The 21,848-nt window shown below is 38.4% G+C and overlaps 1 protein-coding gene across 2 annotated transcripts; it reads right to left on the bottom strand.

Annotated features, from left to right (window-relative positions):
* Positions 1–3,161: 3,161 nt before the first annotated feature.
* Positions 3,162–20,364, bottom strand: LOC122641892 (elongin-C). Of its 2 annotated transcripts, none has more exons than XM_043835223.1 (4): positions 20,140–20,364; positions 19,933–20,038; positions 3,484–3,611; positions 3,162–3,280 (listed from the first exon to the last, which is right to left on the bottom strand). In XM_043835223.1, exons 1-3 carry the CDS (start codon positions 20,249–20,251, stop codon positions 3,533–3,535), a joined length of 297 nt encoding a protein of 98 aa, XP_043691158.1. In that variant the 5' UTR covers positions 20,252–20,364; the 3' UTR covers positions 3,162–3,280; positions 3,484–3,532. The 2 variants fall into 2 exon arrangements, with proteins under 2 accessions (XP_043691158.1, XP_043691149.1); XM_043835214.1 differs by having other exon boundaries at positions 3,162–3,317; positions 3,485–3,611; positions 20,140–20,363.
* Between the last annotated feature and the right edge of the window lie 1,484 nt (positions 20,365–21,848).

The following is a 21,848-nucleotide window of genomic DNA, read 5'->3' as shown; positions in this document are numbered from 1 at the left end:
TATGTATTAGAAACCCTAGAAATGACCCCTTAGATTCAAAAAACCCATGATTTGGTCCTAAAACCCTAGAATCAACTGGATTGGTACATCCAAAATAAGGACCAATCACATTTGATACATATCTAAATTGGTCAAGTTGACCGGTCCAATCACATTTTGAAACAATGTCGGTTGATCTTTGTCAGTTGGGTTTTATGGACGATGGCAACTAGTTTGTGTGGAGCCTGTTGTGTCAATAAACCATTGGATGAATCCTCCAAAATGAAACCTACAAAGAGAAACAAACAAGCAAGGGAGTGTCGGTCTTCTCTAGTGGGGGACTCTCCGATGCCTAAGTCAGGTCTCTTTAGCAGCAGAAAATTCAAGAGAACTTGAGAGAATAAGTTAGATGATTTAAGTGCCATGTTGTCCTCCTATTTATATGCCAGACTAGGTAGAGGTTATGCTTCACTAAGAGACGATGAGTCTTGTGCTCAACGCTGAGCTTATTATGGTAAGAATTCTATTAGGAGAATGATGGCTGGAGAGTCTACCATTACTGGGAGTTCCTATATTGCTAATCGGTGGGAGATCTTATTTCCTTATAGGATACGTTTGTTCCTTCTCTGTGGGGATCGTGTCCTCACATGACTAGTTTTCCTGATTTGGGTTGGTTGAGTACTGCATAGGTATAACCCGACAGGTCGGGAGTTGCTCTACATGGTTGTGGCCTTGCCACATGTCATGTTAATATTGACGAGCCTTATTTAGGTATATCAGATCTAAAATTTTATAGATAGTTATAACTCAATATCCCAACTGTGTATAAATTTCAACCCTAACAAAAATTCTTTACTCACTTGTCAAGTGGTAAAAAGTAAAGCTTTGACAATGTGAATTCTATTAGGCTATGTTGATTAATGGATGATTGAAAGTTACAAAAGACTTAAGTGAGAATATTGATTTTGAAATTTACTGTAGGGAAAAAGGTGAGTGAAACATGTAGCCAACCCAAACAAAGATCGTTCTTCTACTTCTTATTACTAATTTTTTTTAATGCATGGATTGAGTTTAAAATGTCAAAAATAGGCAACACAATAAGAATCAGGGCAAAAATAACAACTTCTTGGCCTCGAAACCATGGTTCGAGTTAGCCTAGAGAAAATCCCAGATTTCAACTGAGATATGGTCGAAACCGAGACGAACTCATTTTCTGACTGATCGAAACCTAGTCGAAACCCGAGTTTTAGAACTTTGGTCCTCACTACCAAGCCAATTTCAACAAACGAAGGTTCTTAGTTGTCTCTACTTTAGCCATTTACAATAGGCAAAGTGACCCTCTTGGACAACCTTTCCAGCTCCAGTATCCATGGACACTGTTATTATGGAGTTAATTAGAGGCTTCACCCAAGAGTTTCAGACTCATCCACATCCCACGGTGAAGCAGGGTTAGCACATGAACATGACAATAGAACCCCAATGAGCCTCACCGAAACTCCAAGTACGAAACCTTCAACAGGCCCAGGTGGTACTGAATCTAGAGATATTCTGGCAGACTCTGCAAATTACCAGCTTCTTTGTAACATCGCTAGTTTGGTGACATGTGCATCTTAAGGCTAAAGGTAAAGCTTAAGGCTTGGTAAAGGTAGAGATTATGCAATTTAGATAATTTGCATGTTTTTTATTCCCTTTTATAATAGAAAAAGGAAATAAATTTGTGGGTAAACCCTTTTATCATATGTAAAGAAAAAAATTTACCTAATCTAAAAATCTGACATCTTAAGAACCTATAGGGAGAAACATTCCACAGCAATGGTAGTGCAAATAATAGAATCATCCTCATGGGGGAGAGTAGGCAAGAAAAAAAAATTCCATTTGAGAATTGAGAGAGAGTTGGAAAACCGGGTTTTGACTCGGGCAAGACGGCAAGTCATTTGAATCTAGACAAATTTTTCGAAAACATGATCAAGAATCCTATAGACTGTGCTAGGATAAAAATGACAAGAATCAATCACAACTCATCCGTGTCAAATGAGACTTGTTTTTTTTCATCCGAGTCAAAATAAATTTGATGAGTCCAGTCATCTAGAAAAAAATCTTATTAAACTATTCCACGTGAGTAAAATTATTCAATAGTTCGTTGTGAGAAAATGAAATCCTAAGCCCCTCTGCAACTTATCAATGACAATCAACCGTGAGTCTTTGAATTTGATTATCAAATTATTTTTAAACTAAGCCATGTACAAAATGGACCTGAGATCATGTACTACAAGAAGAATCCGTATCTATTTAATCAATCACAATAGTCCTCCTGAATAAACCCACCTCTCTTTTTGGTGAGGGTGAGGGGAAGGGGAAAATTTCCATGTCTGTTTTCTGTTGATGAACCACTATATGCTTATAAACAGAAAAACTTGATAGGCGATGAATTTGTAGCATATACAACATAAGCTTCAAGAAATTTCTATCATACTTTTCAATAAAGGGCAATAAATTAATTGATAAGTGTTTTAGTGTATTTTTCGAATGTTTTCATATAATTTATTTATTTTTTCTGTTTTTTACTAATTTATATATATTTATTGATTTTAAAACTTGGAAAAACGTTACTTGCCCTAACTAGGTTTGACCGGGCCGAGTCACCTAACTTGGAATAAAACCTAATTTTCCAACTATGATTTGAGAAGGAAATAGTATTATGTCGTCGAGGAGAAGTTTTTCACAAAACAATATTTAAATTTTGGAGAACAGTTTCTAGTGGGTGAGTGTTTCACCAAAGACAGTGGGGGAAGAAATGAACACCCCCAACCCCACCCCCAATGAAAGGGGAAATCCTGCCACCGTGATGCTTCCACGACCGTTCTCATTGATCCCCGTGTGCATACAGGGGCCACACTCCCCCAACATAAAACTCTTGCCCTAATATTTTTTTTAAAGTATTAGGTTTACACAGTGTGCCAAGTTCGTTGAATCCTACTCGGGCAGTAAAACAGTGGAGGCCTGAACCAGTTACATAGAACTGTAGCCAGCAAGAGCTCCACCAACATTGTACATCAGAGATTAAAACTTTTAAGGTGATGACAGGACTGCTGATAAGACGACGCCCTAACATATAATTTTTTTACACTTTGGGGAGTATAATAGGTACGTCAAAGTTACAAGCAGAACAGAATTCTAAATTCTCTAATAACTTTATTAATTTTGTCCTTTCAGCTTACAATGGCAGAAACCACCTGATTAAGAATAAATATACCCACTTCTGGTGTATGAAAATATGTGAGATGGTACTACCTTAAATCCTTTTAGCCTCCTATGGCAAAACCATCTTGCAAGTCTTCCTGATGGCAATAGACAGAGCAAAATGATTAGGCTCCATAATGCTATATCCAAACACATTTCAAAATCATCCCCACCCCACCCCCCTGAAAAATAAATAAATAAATAAAGAGAAGGAATAAATAGATAAAAAGGAAAGAAAGAAGAGCCATAAATAGATTATACTTACCTTATAAGCATGACTTGTGCCTAAGAGGTGAAGAGAGAGACAAGGCTCTCACGTATGGAGATAATTAGCCGCCATCATTAACTCAAGGGTCAATTCAGGTTCAATATGGAACTCAGTCTCCTTTCCACTGTCAAGGAGTAACATTAAATGTAAGAAAGAATTTGTAAGAACCGTTGGCAGTCATGCAGCATCAAGTAGGGGTAACTACTGCAGTACAGCTACAGCCATTTCAGATTCATGTCATGTTAGGAAGCTTTCAACTAGGACATAGGGGTGGGGGAAACAATTGTGAACCATCTACTTATTCTAGTGATAGCAATTCACAATGCAAAACTAGGAATGGAAAAGGACGATTTACAGAAGATCGCGAGACAAATTGGCAATTGTCGAACAAATGGTAAATGCTGATTATCATGTTTATTATCTGGGCATTCATGTATGTGAAAGAAGAATAGCTTATTCTTGGAACAAGTATCTTAATCTTCTCAATTTATCAATATGGAACAAAACTTATAAGATTCAAGGAAAGATGATGAGCAAGGAAAGGTGACAGAACCAAGTAGGGAAAAGGCACTAAAGCAAAAACAAACTTAAAATTATAACACCAAAACAACAATAATACAAGCTGCACCTTCAATTTTGAATACAGTCAGAGAATGGGACATTGCATGACCTCGAGGATAGAGGTCCAAACTTCCCTAAGAATGTGCGCACAATCTATTAAGGGGAAGGTTCAGTTATATAATTTCTAAGATTATGGTTTCAGGAATTTCCAAATTGAAGATTAGGGTCCTCGAGTTTGAGAATTAGGTTTACGGTTTTGGAAAATTTGAGGATATTGAAGATACAAGAGTAGAGAATCAAGGTTTTTTGAAAACATCAAAAAGAATAGTTGGTTTAGGGATACTCAATCAGTAGTCTAAGCTATAGAAATCAAATTAAGCAGGTTGGTCAGGTAAAGGGGCATAGATGCATTGACAATGTTACACTAGTTTTAGGGATTGTATAATTGGGTCTCAGGCTTTCAATGTGGCTATTTAAAAAGGTCATACCCAGTGCACAAGGCTCCCGCATTTAGCAGGGTTTGGGGAGGGTCAAATGTACGCAGCCTTACCCCTGTTTCCAGAGAGGCCGTTTCCAGGACTTGAATCCATGACCAAGAGTTCAGCAAGTGAGCACTTGACCAAATGCGCATGCATGCAAGCAACTTCATTAATTTACGTGAAAACTAGAGTATAACAGACCTTTATATAGACTTCATGTGACTGGACTTCCATCCTAATTTGAATTCCAAAATAGAAAATTCCTATCATAAACCAACACCTTACCCGTATTATGGCCATAACTCTTCCTAAGAGTAATTAATTTGTGAGTTATAGGAAACTAAAGAAACTCTTTAATGGCACCTAAGTCATGCACATGAAAAGTTTTGATCCCCATGAAAATGAGATATAAATGGCTAAAATATACTTTGTTCAACTCAAACTACCAAAGGTGGTGGAAAAGACAACTTAATAGAAAGAATCTACAACAACTACTCAGCCTTATCCCATCTAAATGGGGTCGGCTACATGGATCCTTGCCCTCTAATCAGCTCTTTTCCAGGTCATACTTGATACAAGGCCCACCTATGTGAGGACCTGGGAAGAGTGAGTTTGGAGTCAGTCCTACCCTTCGGTATTTTTGCAAAAAGTGGACGCTCTCAAGACTCGAACCTGGGCATTTTCCTTTGCAGCCCAACCTTTTATCATTGCTCCAAGCAATGGCCCCTTAATAGAAGCATTTTATATGAACTGAAAATTTTAAAACTACATAGCCCACTAATCAATTCCTCTCCCCCCCCCCCCCCCCTTCCAAAAGTAAAAAAGAAAAGAAAAAGAAGCGAAGGAGATTATACTTGAATTCAATGCCAAACAAGAATTTGAAGCAGGCATATTCTAATATAGAACTAATAATTCCCCAGCATTTCACTGTCCTTAGGCGGTAATATTGGCTTATACTCTTACAGGCGATGCATAAAATCAAGAATTGTACATATTAGCAGAACCTCTGCGCAAGAAGTTATTTTCCATCACTTATATTTAAAAAAAAAAAGGTTTTCTTGGGGTAAAAACTTCCAATCAGCACGAGTACAGTGGCATTTGAAAGCTTGTTGATGGAGGCTTGAAAGAAAACCTCCCAAACAAGATCGCAAGACAAACTCCACTCAAATAGAAAACCCCAAAATTGACTGAAAAACTCAAACCTTTTAGAATAACACCAAACTCTAAGAAACAATAGTTAATAGGAAGGATAAGAACCCCTCAAAAGATGGAAATGATTCAAAGAGCGGTTTGGGAGTAATTTGGGAAACAATGATCTCACAGGCGGAGATCCCAGAAACAGTAAAATTAAAATTAAATTCAATCCAACCACCAACGGATTGGTCTGAAATTTGGATCAGACCTCAAGTTCAATACTTAAAATAGAAGCCCTAAGAGGTTCCAATACAAACCAAAGGCTGGATTTAAAGAAATTTTGAAAACCAAAATTCTGAAATATAGAAAACTGGGAAAAGAGAATTTTAGGTAACTCACAAACCAGCGGCCAGATGGCCACCAAACCAGGGTCGAGTTTAGGTCTATAGAGGGGCTAGATTATCACAAAGTTGCAGGGTCAACAAGGCTCAGGTTAGGGTTTTATGAGATGAACACTATTGGATGTAAAGGGTTTTAAAACAGAGCATACGATGGAGGCTTTAAACTGAAATTAAACTCAGAATACTAGTCACCTGAATTGCGGAATTGACTGGGTAGAAGGATAATGTTCATTGATGAAACCAGGTACCAGATCTTCCCAATCAGTACTGATGTCGAGCAGCAACCCAAAACAACAGGTAGTTGGCCGTAGAACAGAGGAAGAAAAGCAAGAATAGAAGAACTAAGGCTTCCCACCTGCGAATCAGAATCTCTCTGTCCTCTTGGCTTCACACCAATGCTGAATCCCTCAGGTTGAATCCCTCAAGTTGCAGAGGAAACTCCATACTTTATTTCATCAAATTGTGAATGGATTTAGCAGCCTTACAATGTTTATATAGTCTGAAATACAAACTCCTATTCAAACTAGGAAAACTGAAAGCAAACTCCTACTATGAATAGGAGTACTAAAAAGCTATTACAACTTTGTTGTAATAAAAAAACAACTAATAACTAACTATGACCCTCCCCAGACCCCGCAGTGGCGGGAGCCTCGTGCACTGGGTACGCCCTATTTTTTTAATAACTAACTATTCCTACTTGAACTAGGACTGAAAATAAACTACTACTAAGCCTAATCCCGTATGCCTACCTTGTACCCACATTTTAGGCCCATTAAAGTGGCCCATTACAAAGAAAACACATGGAATCAAAGACACAATGCATACGTAACTCAACCCAAGACTGATTTTACTAAAATAAGCCCTCTAAGGTGACTTATCTTGCAGTTGCAGATAGAACTATCCACCGCAAACAAGTAGATTTATTTTGTGGTGATGATCTTACCTTCTTATTGAACGTTGATCCTTCAATGGTATAAAAATGTTTGATTGGAGCTGTTTAGCTCAGCAAGAGATTTTTTTATACTTTTTATTATGATCAGTTGATGCCATTATCTTCGTTTAATTTATCTCATTTATCCTTAACTAAACATTTGCAATTCATTGTTTTTTCGAAGGTTCTTTGAGTCTGTTGGCCAACTACTAGCACAACTTAGAATTCATCTTGTTCTACCAAAAAAAAAAAATTCATCTTGAAACAAGATAAAAAGCAGAATATGCCACAAAGATCACTGTAACAATCTCCACAAACCCAATTGGTACCCTGCTTTAGGCCACAACTTCTTCCCTCTCAAGAATGGTGAGGTAATTGGACCCAATGGAGCTCGGTGGTGCAAACTTGTAACTGACCCCTGTTTCTTTGTGTCTGTCCTGTTTTATGTTCCACAGCATAAGCCCTTGGTTCTATTGCCAGAACTGAAGAAACAAAGACTGCCCTTAGACTATCTCTACATGCACCCAATGCCTACGCTGGACTGCCCTTACAACTAACAATCAGAGGTGCTACCAAAAACTGAAAAGAAAGGGGGAAGGGGGAGGGTTGGCATCATTAAACATAGACTAAGATAGGAAAATATTGAATCTAGAGCCAATATGCCACAGGATCAATTAAAATGCCACGAAATACTCTGGAACAGAAGAGCAACTTCCATTTTCTCCTACCAACACCTTGTTGTAGACGAGAATGGTTCAGGTTCTCATACGGGATCTGCCACACCAATGGAATCCAGAAATTGTGTGGATTCCATCTGTGCGGCAGGATCCCGTACTAGAATGGTTCTCGTACGAGAACCTGATCCAGCCTCATTGTACACACCCCATTTTGTTACCCCGGAGGTGTGCACAACAATGATGAACAAGGTGCCAAAAGACTGTATAGATCTCATTTGTGAGGCTCTGGAGGTCTTGTCTAACCTCAAGTGACATCTGGGATTATTTCAAGGAACCTTAGGAAATGATTGGAAAATGATTAAACACACCCTAGTAAGATTGACCGGGTCAAACCACCTTGAAATCAGTCTAGACTTCATGAGTAGGTGCATTTCATCATAAAAATCCTTGTATACAAAAATGGTTTGAAAAAGAGTTAATTTGCCCATTGTTTTACAGAAGATTCCATTTTCGGCCAACAGGACCCTCTATGGATTTCCCAACCTATGTTTGGCAAAAATGGTTTCCAATTTTGATGCTATTAAAAAGTACTCGGAAAGAGCTTTCCAACGACACCTGAATCGTTGAATTTGGATTTATGATTTGAAAGATATGATTTTTAAATGTTTCCAAGAAAATATTAATATTAAAAACCATCCAAAATGGACCACCCCAGACCAGATCCAGACATCCAGTCCAAACCTATGCTTGGCCCAAAGAACCATGGTTTCCAAACAGTTGATCCACCACTGGATAACCAAGAACCGACATCGAATGAGGAATCTTCAGCAGTCACTCGATGTTGAATAAAGGCCATTGAGTGTCAGACAAACGCCAAAACAATGTCAAATCCTGGGAAATCAAGGCGTGCTAAGACTCAACAATCTGACTTTCCAAGTCCAAATCATGCTCCAATTTCTCCAAATTGATTCATGGATGACCTGGACTTGTTCCTTAGATCTTAATGCACGATTTCAAATAGGAAAACCTTTCCTAAATCGGATTAAAACTTTTTTTGATTTGTTGAAGGGGTGTTACCCTATTTTCTAGAACATTAATGCCACATCACCCTTACCTCATTCAAAATCCAACATATTTGGATGAAATTTGATCCTATACAAAGCAGAGTGGATGACGAACACACTAATGCTATAAAAATAGGCCTTGTACACATCCAAAAGACCTTTTAGTGATCTAGAGAGAGTATTCTTAAGTTTGCAGCAGTGAGTACAATACAAAGAAAGTTGCAGCTTGGAGCTTCAATCGTCTGAGTTGTGAACGTCCTCCAACCTTGGAGATTGTTTATTTTTTAACCCTTAGGTAAGCCTATTAATGTAAGACTAGAACTTGAATAGGTCTAATCCCAGGCAGGATCAAATAAAAAACTCTCCAACAAACAAGAAATCATATGAGGGAACCGAGAGAACAATGAGAACTAAAATCATATGAAGGAACCAAGAGAACAATGGGAACTAAAAATAAGGGAAACAAGAGAACAGTGGGACCTAAAAATAAGGGAAACAAGAGAACAATAGGAACTAAAAGTAAAGGAAACAAGAGAACAATGGAAACTCAAATGAGGGAACAATTTCCTTGATTGAAGTAACAAATAAAAAAACCCACAAATTTGTAACCTGTTGAAGCAGCAATGATCTTGATGTGTGTTGAGTATGTCTTGTATTCCAAGGATCCAAGTGTGATGTGGATCTGACCCGACCCGACATATTTTTGTAGCCATATATATAAGGCATTTTTCTCATTCTAGGGTTAGACGAAAACTTGTATCTTCATTTTGTTTAGTGAAAAGTTCGCCGCTGCTCTTCCCGTGGACGTAGGTTTCTCGCGAAACCGAACCACGTAAATCTTGTGTGTTTGCGATTGTCTTGCTTGTTATTTTTCTTCTTCGATCCCATATTTGGCCATCTTGTGCGATTCAGTTTTAACAATGTGATAATCTTCAAGAAATCAATGTGACAATCAATTGAAAGAAATTCCAGCAGCTTGTAGCACTTTTGAACTCGATTTGAACAAAATTAGGGTTTGGATTCAATAACCGATGGAAGGGGATGGGGGAAGGGAATGGCGATCTCAGCCTGGTCATCTCACCCTACCTATCTCAGGATTTTCACAAAGGCTAAAACCAATATTTCATTATTCAAATTTGTGCACAATGCTGGCCTCCCTTACAAACTTATATACGGTAACCTAAATTGAATAAGAAAGTGACATAATAAAGAAAATAGACTCAAAAATAGGACTCTAACTAAACTAATGAAGCAAATCCCGTTTCCCTACTTTCTACCCCTATTTTAGGCTCATTAAATTGGCCAATTACAAAATAAACCCATGGGATCAAAGTCCCAATACATATATGACTCAACCCAAAGCTTATTTCCACTAAAGTAAGCCCTAAGTGACTTATCTACATCACCTATACTTCATTTTAATTCAATTGGTTTGGTTAGCCTTTTCTCTTGGTTTCATGATGTCAAGCTAAGTATACTGCCACTGTTTTAACCAATAACAGTGGTGGTATCCTTTCCAACAACAACTCAGCCTTGTCCCACAGTGGTGGTATGCTTTCCATACTTCAATCCAATTTTATTTCGATCTTTAGTAAAGATCGTAAACGGATCGGATTCGGCTCGGATACGGATCGGATGTAATCGGATTCGGATATTTCTTGGTCGAATTCGGATACCTCTAAACGGATTCGGATGGATTCGGATGCGGATCGAATTCGGATTTTCGACCATCCGTTTACACCTCTGCCTTGTGTAACCCGAACCTTCCTCCCCCTAGTGGATACAATTCACTTTCAATCCATAGTTTTAGATCATGATTCTCTTTTCCTCATATTCTAGAACCTGTTGAATCTTCAAAAACCCTCAAGATCATTATTTACTTAATTTTTTATAATTAGGTATTCGGATTCGGATTTTTATCGGAGTATTCGAATTTTTTTCCGGATATCTCTAAACGAATTCGGATGCTCCGAAACGGATATGGATGCAGATCGAATTCGGATTTTCGGTTATCCATTTACAGGCCTAATCTTTACCGTGTTTTCTTCTTATTTCTTAATAGGATTTTAATCTGGTTTTGTTCATTTCTCATCAGACATTCTTTTATTATTTCATGTAGGGTAGTATTATTCCCTATTTAGGCATGTTCTCATGATCTTTTTTTTTTTTTTTTTTTTTTGATAAAAGGTCTTGTGTTATGTTTTTCTCCATGAATCATTTTTTTTTTTTTTGGATGAATGAAAATTTAAATTACGAAGAAAGGAGAAGGAATATACAAGCCCAAGGGCAAACAAACCAAAGCTAAAAGCTAGCTAGGGTGCCAAATGGATAGAGGAAGACCCCAAGAGACAACAATGAGCCTGTTCCTTGGGGTATCCTTTACAACAGCGAGGGGAAAGGAACTAACTTTAGATGAAACATCAAAGAAGATGGCATTCCAAATCTTGTCGAGAGAGCAAGAGTTGGACGTCCATCTTCTAAGGTTACGCTCCATCCAAATGTGGGAGATAACGGCACAGAAGGCAATCATGCCAACCGAATCACACATCGAATTACCTCCGAACGTCATATCAATCCAAACCCATTCCTTGTGAAGAGGAAGAGGACTTCAACGACTTGGCCAGCAATGACGAAGAACACGGGTCCAAACGGAAGAAGCAAAGGGGCAAGAGAAGAACAGGTGATCTGCATCTTCTAACCCATTCCAACAAAGGCAGCAGTTGGGGAAGACCTGCATGTGGCGATGACTGAGGAATGCCTGGGTAAGAAGGCAGTTAGCGAGGGCATGGCAAGAGGTGAGACTGTGGCGAGGTATGTGCCCTTTGAACCAGACTACTTTGTGCCAAGGACAGGGGGTCCCTCTAAGTCTAACCATATCCCAAGCGGAGATTAGGATTAGGCTAACTTTGCATTCATGGATTTTTATATAACTTTAATAATTATTTTGCATATTTAGGATTCATGCATTATTAATAATAGGTTCATGCCAATGATTTCTAACAATGGTATGGTTTTTTCTTCATATATTATTTGAGTAGAACCATCTACTAATCCTTGTCTTGCAGCTCATTTATAAAGGTAAGTGCTTTATTTCAATTAATTTTCCAATAGTACCTTAGATTCATGTTATAATTTCTCATGCTTAGAAGTATTCATTATTTTATAAAAATATGAAACAAACTGATGAGAACATCAGTCAAAGATTTAGGACTTATCAGAGGAGATACAAACATTTTGCAGCCACATGTCACTTGACTCACTTCATTATGGCTACTAGCTAGATGACCAGTATTATGTGTAGTTCTTTTTATTATTTTGTTGTACTTTTATTTTGGGCCAGAATAATGTAAAAGAACCAGAATTCGTCTAATCCCAGGCAGGATCAAATAGAAAACCTCTAGAGAACAAGAAAGAGAACAATGGGATCTAAAATTTGTTGCAGAAGAATGATGAGATCTCAAATTGATAACCACAAGAACTATAATCCACAAATTAATAACCAGTTGAAGATGCAATTGAAGTTGAATGATCTCTTGAAGAATTAAGTTGAACTCCCCAATAGAAGAAACCGATCAGAACAAGAGAAACTGAGATCGACCAGCACTTAGGATTTTGAAAACCCTAGATTTTCTTGGATCGATGATTGCAGCAATGAATGTGATGCTGTAATCTTCAGAAATCGATGAGAACAATCTGTTGAAACAAATCCCAGCAACTCTGTAGAATTCTTGAGATCGATTGGACTGAACTAGGATTGGAATCAAGAACCGATGGAAAGGGATGGGGAAGGGAATGGGCATCTCACCCTAGGTCACTCACCCATCCTATCTCAGGATTTTTGCAAAGGTTCAAGCCAATATTTCATTAATCTAATTCGTGTACAATGCTGGCCTCCCTTACAAACTTATATAGAAGATTAAAAAATGGACTTAGACAATAAAAAGGAAAGGCCTAACCCTATCCTTAAATAATAAGGTAACCTAAATTGACAGGGAAAGTGAAATAATAAAGGAAATAGACCAAGGTTTAAAGTATTGGTATCAGGTATCCCATAGGAAAGATGATTTTAAGAGATGTATCGTATCGGAGAGACACAAGAAACACTAAAGATACAAATGGAAAAGTTTAGGATGCATGCGAAATACAGTTTTGAAGCATACAACACTATAAATAAGAAATGTGTAATATGTATTATGTATAAAAAGGAGAACAAAGTACAACAAGACAAGTGCATTCAACTAATTATGTATAAAGGATGAAGTTTCTTACTTGTACTAATACCCAAAAAACAAAATCATTTTCAGTTGGGGGAGATTTAGGGTTTAGATACACACCTCATTGCAAAAAAAAAATAGTTAGATGCAATAATTCAGGTTGTTTTTCACTAACCTAGAAAACGACACTAAAAATCAATATTTGAGCAAAAATTCAAAATTTTATTGCAGGCTATTTAATTACCCAATTATAATGAAATCAACAATACTAGAATCACTTTTGCCAGTAGAAACAACGAATCAAGTTGATTTTGCCAAAACAAAAATTGATTAAAATGCCTTACAAGAGCTCTTGGTATGTGTTTTGAGTCATTGACCGAGTCATAGTTTATAAGAGATGTGTTAAGTGTATCGATAAGTATCAACAATATCGGGTCACGAACCGGCCCTATACAGTTGATACATTTTTTAGGTATCATATCAATAACCTAAAAATAAGACATGTATCGGTTAGTAGCGACAGATACGTTAAGATACTTAAAACCTTGAAATTGATTCAAAACAGTACTCTAGCTAAACTAATGAAGTAAATCCCATTTTCCTACTTTCTACCCATATTTTAGGCTCATTAAATTGGCCAATTACAAAGTAAACCCATGGGATCAAAAGCCCAACAACTACATAACCCAACCCAAAGCTTATTTCAATAAAATAAGCCCTTTAGGTGACTTATCTGCATCACAGAATATCTTATTTTGTTGTTGTGTTGTTATTATGTTGTAGTTATATAGGTAGTTATTTTAGGAAATAACAGTTTTTTTGTACAATGTTATGAGACCCTTTGTATTCATCGTGGGAAGACAATGAATGAATGAAAGATGTTGGAACTTGTAAGATTACTCTCTTTTTTCTGCAGTATGAGTGACTCTATGCAATTCTTGGAGAGAATCCAAGATGGTGTGAAGCCAAGATGATCTTCTTTCTTCTCTATCTTCTTCTATCCACTCCTCTCTTTCAAACTCTATATTTACAGCAAACCATCTCCGTTTGATCCCCCAAATCCAGTGTTGTTTATTCCATCATATTTCTCCCAACCTCCATTTTCATTTCCTAAGAGCATTCCATTTGTTCTTTCAAATACAGCAGCCCATAAACCCCAATAAATCATACTTGTTAGTTGGAATAGGACCTGATTGTAATGAAAGATGTGGTATCCCAAATTTCTCTAGACCCTCCTTAGCCAAATCTCCAAGAAACCCAACTTCCCCTTCCTGCCTAGACTTGATTATTGCTAAATTTCTTACCAGTTCTTGAATCAGCCCTAAATATTCCAAGTATTATCTCAACCTTTTTTTCTTTTTCTTTTTTAACCCGAATATTACCTGGGACCTGGGCTGGCCCCTAAGCTTTTATTAGAATCATGAAAAATAATAAAGAATACAGGGGGGGACATACCGCCTTACCCCAACCCAGTACATCAATAAGACACACCACTCAAGATTGCCTAACCACCCCATACAAAAGCATAAAGAAAAACAGCCATTAACATCATAGGACAGGCAAACCGGCCTTGTCCTCACGGAGAATGGTTTGGAGTTGTCCCAAAGGCATGCTCCCAGGCTCAAACCTGGCAGAAGTCTCCGTGTCGCAAGAATACTTTGCTAACCAGTCAGCCGCTCTGTTGCTCTCCCGGTAAGCGAACACAACACTGGCCTGTGTAGCAGCCACTAATTCTTTAATCTCCTTGTAATAGTACCATCCTTCCCATAAGCTGCACCTCAACAAGTTAACTACCTTGACAGTTGCTTCTGAGTCACAGTTAACCACCACATCCACTAAGCCCATCAGCTTGCACAGTTTCAGCCCATCCCTCAAGGCCCGTAGCTCTACCAGTGAGTTAGTGCATGGGCCATAAAAGTTAGCAAAAGCAGTCAGGACTTTCCCTTGTTTGTCCCTAATGATCCCCCCCCCGCCTCCCAGGCCAGGGTTACCACGACAGGCTCCATCCACATTCAGCTTTACCGCGACAAAAGGAGGGCACCAGTATACTGGCAAGGGACGTTTCATCCTGGGCTTGGTGCTAACAAGCCGAGGCACTGCAAAATCAAACCTTCCCTAGCAGAACTGTGAGTGCCTACCTTTGCCGGATAGGTCAACTCCCTCACCCAGGTCCCTCACCCAGGTTTTGATGCATTCGATGATGGAGCTGGCTGTCCTCCTTTTTTCCCCGTGCCTTCTGAAGTTCCTCTCCTTCCATAGCTCCCAGATGATCAGGGAAGGTAGAATTCCAGTAATATACGCACTGACGTTAGTGCAGCCTGCCAGACCTTGCCAAAACAGCACCCTACTCCTAGCATCTTGGGTGGGAAGAAGGGGTATGTCAAAAATTCTGGAGAAGTGTTCCCACACTCTGGTTGCCGTGCCTCCAGCGACGAGGCAATGATCCGTCGTCTCACAACGGGGCCTTCCACAGCAACAGCATTTTGAAACCAGAGGGATACCCAGCGCCATCACAGAGTCATCAATGGGTATCTTCCCATTTAACAGCTGCCAAGAAAAGAAACCCACTTTCACCGGAAGTGTTTGGTTCCACAGCCACTTTGCATAAGAAACCGTTGCTGCCCCACTCCGTACCACATTCCAAACAGCCTTGGTACCTTGGATATTCTTCTACCAACAACAAAGAGGCCAAGAGGACCCAATCTTTGGAGTTAGGTAGTGATTCAACACTTATTCACAGCCTTCTAACTTGTGGGACAGCAAAGGAAGGTACTGATCTATCATGTCTTTCTTATTAAGTTTTCCTTTGCATACTTAGCATGAAATTCTGCACATATGATTTGTTTATTTCTAAATTTATGGCTATATTTGTTAAGAATTTCTACATGTAAGCTGAGAAATATGAGTTGAGACCCTTCCCGGCCTTCCTACCTTTCAGTTAGGATAATTCTCTAGGCTTCCCAAACCTGTCTTACACCATAAAAGAGAAGACCAATGTAACTGTGGGTGGACCAGGGTGTCTAACACCTTCCTTGATCTACAACTTGACACAAACTCGATCTCCTGGTCTGACCGGTTCCATTGGAGTCATGTGTTTAATGCAGGTCCTAGACCTAATCTAGGTGGCGACTCTCTTTACTCTTTTTCTCCCAAGAGAAGTATTTACCTCGAGAATTTCATAAAATTTCCCATGTTCTCATACTTGCAGAGGTTGTTTAGAAGGAGAACTTCCGCATCATGTTCCCCTTCACCCCATGGACATACCAGCAAATCTACACAAGCCAACATAGTCTACAGGATGGATTAATATGACTCCAACTATAAGCAGCAGACAAGAAATGAATACTGCAATGGCGACATCTCTGTCCGCTTTATTCATTATATATGAGATGACTTTCACTTCTTTGGTCTTCCATAGGAAATGTCACAAGATTTGACCATCTTTTAAGCCACCACTCAACCAATCCTTTATACTAGATTAGCCCATCTATCGCCAGCAGGACTTCTGTGGGAAGTAATAACAGAGAACACCATGCTAAAGAAAGAATCAGATGAAAATGGCCCATCTGATTATGAGAACCATGACCACTCTGGTGATCAGTGGAATAGGCTGGAGAAGAATAAATTAGAATGACTTTAACAACCTTGATGCAGATCCTGGGTCACACATACCCTACTGGGTCCGCTATGAGCTCACCCAAGCTATTAGAGGTTCAAAATGCAATGGCAGTGGCAAATATGTAATTTCAATAACATTCAAGTATTTTATAGAGGCAACAATCAGTAGTGGCAATACTGTAATTTATTGGACTTCAAACTAAAGAAAAGAGAAAGAGTAAGTGTGGTGTAACGTATTGGTGAGGGAGGGGTAAACTTGGAACAAGAAATAAAATAAGGATAGAAGGGACATAAGGGTAAAGAGGAGGGCAAATATGGAAATTACGTAGAAAAGGGAATTAAAAGTAAAAGTACGATGGGAGAGGGTGGAGTTCGTCTTCAACCTTGCGTCGGGTAACACCAGCGGAGACCAGGAGCTCTTCCTGATTGACTCGGTCTCTCAATCAAGCTCCAAGTTGCAGGAAAATCTAAGGGTAAGATCAAAATTCCTTTTCTTTGTCAAACTCACACCATAGCAAACCCAAGGATCAAGAACTGAAGCAGAATAAATTATGCGGTTTAGGTTTTGCGTAACCAGAAAAAACCAGCTGCAATCTCCGATTTCAATCTCAGAATAGAAGGAGCTTTCAAGCACTATTTCATATAATTCAGTGGGAGTAGAAGCAAACCCCAAACTATCAGCCCACAACTTGAAGGAATCGAGGAGTTCCAGCGATCTGTTTCCCAAGTCCCAACCAACAATACCCGATGGGAAGAAAGAGAGAGAATGGCGGAAGGAGATCAAAGTGAGAAGAACTAGAAAGAGGTGAGAGGGAAGTATCACGCCAACAGTAACTCATGGTACAGCAACTCTGCTAAAACCTTCAATCAACTCAAAATTTCATTCTATTCTCAAATCTGATAACTCCATCGCATTACATCAAAATAAGGCAGAAAACCCAACTAGAATGAAAACTGAACAAACTAGGCGATATATCAAATATAGAAACTACCAAATGACTCCTACATAATCTACCCACCCAAATAAAATAAAATAAAAGATTACACCCTATATCAACAACTACCAACCCTCCTTTAGACCAAAAAACTGGTTTAGGACCAAAGCTTGATTTGGGATTCCAAAATGGTTCATGTTTGTCCAACCAAGCTAGAGCAACTACATCCAACTTCCACCTCTTTGTGGCCTCTTGGAGAACAGAAAATCCATGATACCCAAGAATATGTTAAGGAATGAAGCACAGTCAGATTTTCTATAACAGAAACTCTGTATGGATGAGAGTGCATAAAACCCAGCAATCTGACATCCAACCAAAAGTCATCCTGAGACCTTTACTGTCTAAGTACAGTAAAAGGCCCATGGGACATGCATCAACTCCATTAACCATATGTTGGACTACCCACTTAGATTCGGAGTGCTTGTTTGAATTAGTTGGTGCATGGTCGGAGGTACTGGGCTCACAACAGAGGCTATAGGAAGGACTTTTCTTGATGAGCAATCTAGATCACCTCACTAGAATTCTACTTTAACCCACTAGGTACAAGATTGCAAAGACACAGTTTCCTGATTGTCTATGACTAAAACTTAAATTGTTCTTGGAACTTCAATAGTTGGTTTTCTTCTCCAGCTCAAAGATATTCTTGCCGCTACTTTTGCTATTTACTTTAGTTATTATATGCCTCCCGTGGGATCACCTGATGATAGCTTGGCACTTTTATGCCTTTTCATTGGAACAATTAGTGAATTTTCCTAAATTGGCTCTCGTTCTTCTCTTCTGAACATAAGGAATCATCAATTCATCTGTTTTATATAGTTCTATTAGTTTGAGAGCAGAATTCAAATTATTAGACGGCGAGCCTTGGTGCAACGGTAAGGTTGCTCCATTGTGACAAAGTGGTCACGGGTTCAAGTCTAGAAACAGCCTCTCCGCGAAAGCAGGGGTAAGGCTGCGTACATTATGACCCTCCCGAAACCCCGCAGTGGTGGGAGCCTCATGCACTGGGTACACCCTTTTAATATATGTTATATGTTATACATGACTGCTTTTGAAGCTTTCAACCCGCAATTAAGTCTGATCAACAAAACTAGAAAGTACAGTTATACTTGTCAAAAACAATTTTGTTCACAACTTGCTTGCTTCATTTGGAGTCTAGTTTATCACCATGGAAATCCATTCAACCTTCCAGAAGTGAGTGAAGCGGACAGTAATTTCGAATACCTGAAATTCTAAACAACCATTATTTGGAACATTTTCTTATTTCCGCTGGTTATCCTATATCAATCTCTCAATGATGACTTTCTTTCCATACAGTACTGTTGAGAAACATCACCAGTCTCTTCACCCCTTTCTCTGTAACCCATTTTTTATAACCTGCACCTTTAACAACCCCTCACCAACATATGTGAGAGAATGTGACAGACAATAAATTGCTTCTAGCTTTGACTGGAAGGGGGCATATTCTATTACCTCCTTGTTCTTAGCTCTGACAAACAGATAACTCTCACTTTTGTTACTGGACAGATGAGAAAATACTTCGAAATTCTATTTTTCCTTTTTGCAATTAAGGCTGGTTGCACTGTAGGGGCCCCATTGAATTTACTCAGACGTATTTGACATATCCTAACAAAATACATCTAATGATTTATTGCCAAAAAGAAAACGATGACAATCCTCAGATTAACTATGTAACAAGATTAAATTTGAAAACAACTAAAGTAGATCAACTAAATATTCTTCTAAGGTGCTCGCTACAAAGCTCGAATTATAAAAAATTTAACTCTTTAAAGAGTTTGACATCCAGAAAAGACTCATAGAATACGCAATTTCTCGTCTGCCCAAGATTATCCAAGGCTCTGGGCAAAGTGATGAATGAAATTTAAGATTCAAAATGCTTTGGAAACAAAACCAGCCAAAGATTGATGATACGTACAAATAGCGTAAAACTAGGAGTTTATCAAGTAAATGCAATGACACAATTAAGAAATGTTTATTGTCAAGACCTCAATATTAAATGCTGAAGTGTGGTACCTAACCTTTTTGGAGCTTAAAGGTTACTGTTTGCTAGGTAAGTCTGTTGTCTAAAATGCTGAAGTGCGGTACCTAAACAATTCAAGTTTGCCACAACCGCAAAAACTCTCTTTTCAAGCTTTATGTGTTTAACAGTGATGAGAAAGATGCAATAAAATAAATCTAGCCAATTCAGAATTTGAGACGCTGTTTCTTCCTCGCTAAACGGAAAAAGAGTCAATTAAGCAAACCATCGTTTTAGGCATGAAAGAAATATACAAGAATAAAAGAAAAACTTAATAAAATGGTTACCCACACTAACACACACACACACACACACAACAGAGAGAAAAATTGGGACCTGGCGTATTGCAGTGACCAATAGAAATACTGGCAGATCTTCTCCAAGATAATGGTACTTATCTCTGGGAACGTGACTTCTCCATGCTGAGTTTCAGCAAAACTCCCTGCCGATTCGAAACGCGATGGTTAATATAAAACCTTGGAGGAAATCCCTAGCTTTCTCCAGAGAAACATATCCACGTCGATTTCAGATTGAGAGAGATACCTGGAGAAGTGAGCATGTTACGAATGGTCTGAGAAACCATGGCAGCTTTCTTGTCGATGATGAATTCGAAGCCCTCGGCACTGATCAGCTTTACCGTATCCTCCTTTTTCATCTTTCAAAGCGAAGCCTTCAAAGAACTTTGTTCAAACAAGCAAAGACCTCCAGAAGTATCAATGGAATCTCTCTCTCTCCCTCTCTCTCTCTCTCTCCGTCGGACACACTAGTCTCTCTACCAAATGTCAATAAGAATCTCAGCAACCGGAAAGCATATTTTATTCCACGGTTCCGTTTCAGAATTTTTAAGAACAAACTAAATGGATTCGATTAGTCGATTACATTGGACTGTGGGCCTTGGACTGCGGGCAGCATGCGAGGGGTCCTCCGACTGAATATCAGTCCAGGCCTGTCCCAGCTGGAGCGGCCCAAAACATTGCAGCCCATTAACCGAAGACGACATCTCAACTAGGGTGTCAAACTGTCGGTTTGATTTTCGTCGGGTTATATCAGTTTTCAGTTTGGGAATGGGTAAGACCATAATCAAACTGTTTAAGGAATTTCAGTTTTCGGTCGTTTCTGTTTTGGTCGGGTATGGTTTCGCTTTTTAGAAGTTTTTAAGTATTGGGTTAATACTGGTTAGATCGATTTGTTTTCTAATTTAAACCAAAATAAAATCTTACATTCATAATTTACAGTGAGAAAAGATTTGGTAAAAACATTTAAAATCTTATTTCTAAGTCAAACAAGTAAATAATCAAGAATAAAGAAATTGATTTGATGTGTTCATGTTTACGAACAATATGAATGAATTGCAAAGGGAAAATAACTAATTTTTTTATTTTAATAAAAAAAATAACTAATATTGAAATCAATGGATAAATAGAGTTCATAGTGAAATCATTATTTATCTTCTTCTTTTTTTTTTTTGATAGAAGAAATCATTATTTATCATTACAAGGGGAAAATAACTAACACTGAAATTAATGGATGAGAAGATAACTAATATTGAAATTACAAAATGAACCCTACTATCAAATCATTCATTTAGATGTCCAACTAACTTTGTATGGTGAACAAGGAGATCAATGGAAACATTGTTACATATCCATTTTCTTACTCATAACCTCGTACTCATTGATTTATAACAACTCTCTTTACAATCAGAAATTTTCTCATTAATATTGAAATCAATAAATTAATCAATTCACTTATTCATAATCTCATACTCAATGATTTTTTTATCGGTTTCATTCGATTTGGATATCAGTCGTTTGATGTGGTTCAGTTTTCATTCGGTCCCACCATACCTCAGCCCAAAACCAAGCCGATAAGGATCGATTTGGTTTGATCCAGGTTTTCAGTTGGTTTTACCAGTTCGGGCTAGGTTTTGACACCCCTAGTCTTAACTGTCATCCCTACTATTTGACTCTAGTGGTCAGCTCAAGCAGACTCTGACCAGTTCATTTGGTTCAAAGTTGAGTCTCAACATGCATTACTAGTTCCTGGGGAATATGGGGTGGGACAGTTGTCGAGATGGATTCCAAAGGTGAACGATAGAAATGGTCTAGTGAGGAGGCAAAGAGAGAGAGAGAGAGAGAGAGAGGCATGGTGTGAAGGATGATGAAAACCTAAGCTAAGGTTAATACAACCTACTTAAAACATGAAACCATACATGAACAACAACCTTTCTCCATGATATGGAAGGATACAAG

This window comes from Telopea speciosissima, chromosome 1 (genome assembly GCF_018873765.1).
Source record: "Telopea speciosissima isolate NSW1024214 ecotype Mountain lineage chromosome 1, Tspe_v1, whole genome shotgun sequence".
Lineage (NCBI taxonomy): Eukaryota > Viridiplantae > Streptophyta > Magnoliopsida > Proteales > Proteaceae > Telopea > Telopea speciosissima.
Note: the sequence above shows the minus strand (reverse complement) of the source record. Positions and strands in the feature narration are given on the sequence as shown.

Coding starts and splice junctions, on each gene's coding strand:
- LOC122641892 (XM_043835223.1), bottom strand. CDS start 20,251: ATGAAAAAGGAGGATACGGTAAAGCTGATCAGTGCCGAGGGCTTCGAA. Junction 20,039..20,139: donor TAACATGCTCACTTCTCCAG/GTATCTCTCTCA, acceptor TCGAATCGGCAG/GGAGTTTTGCTGAAACTCAG. Junction 3,612..19,932: donor TGGTCACTGCAATACGCCAG/GTCCCAATTTTT, acceptor ACTCCTTGACAG/TGGAAAGGAGACTGAGTTCC.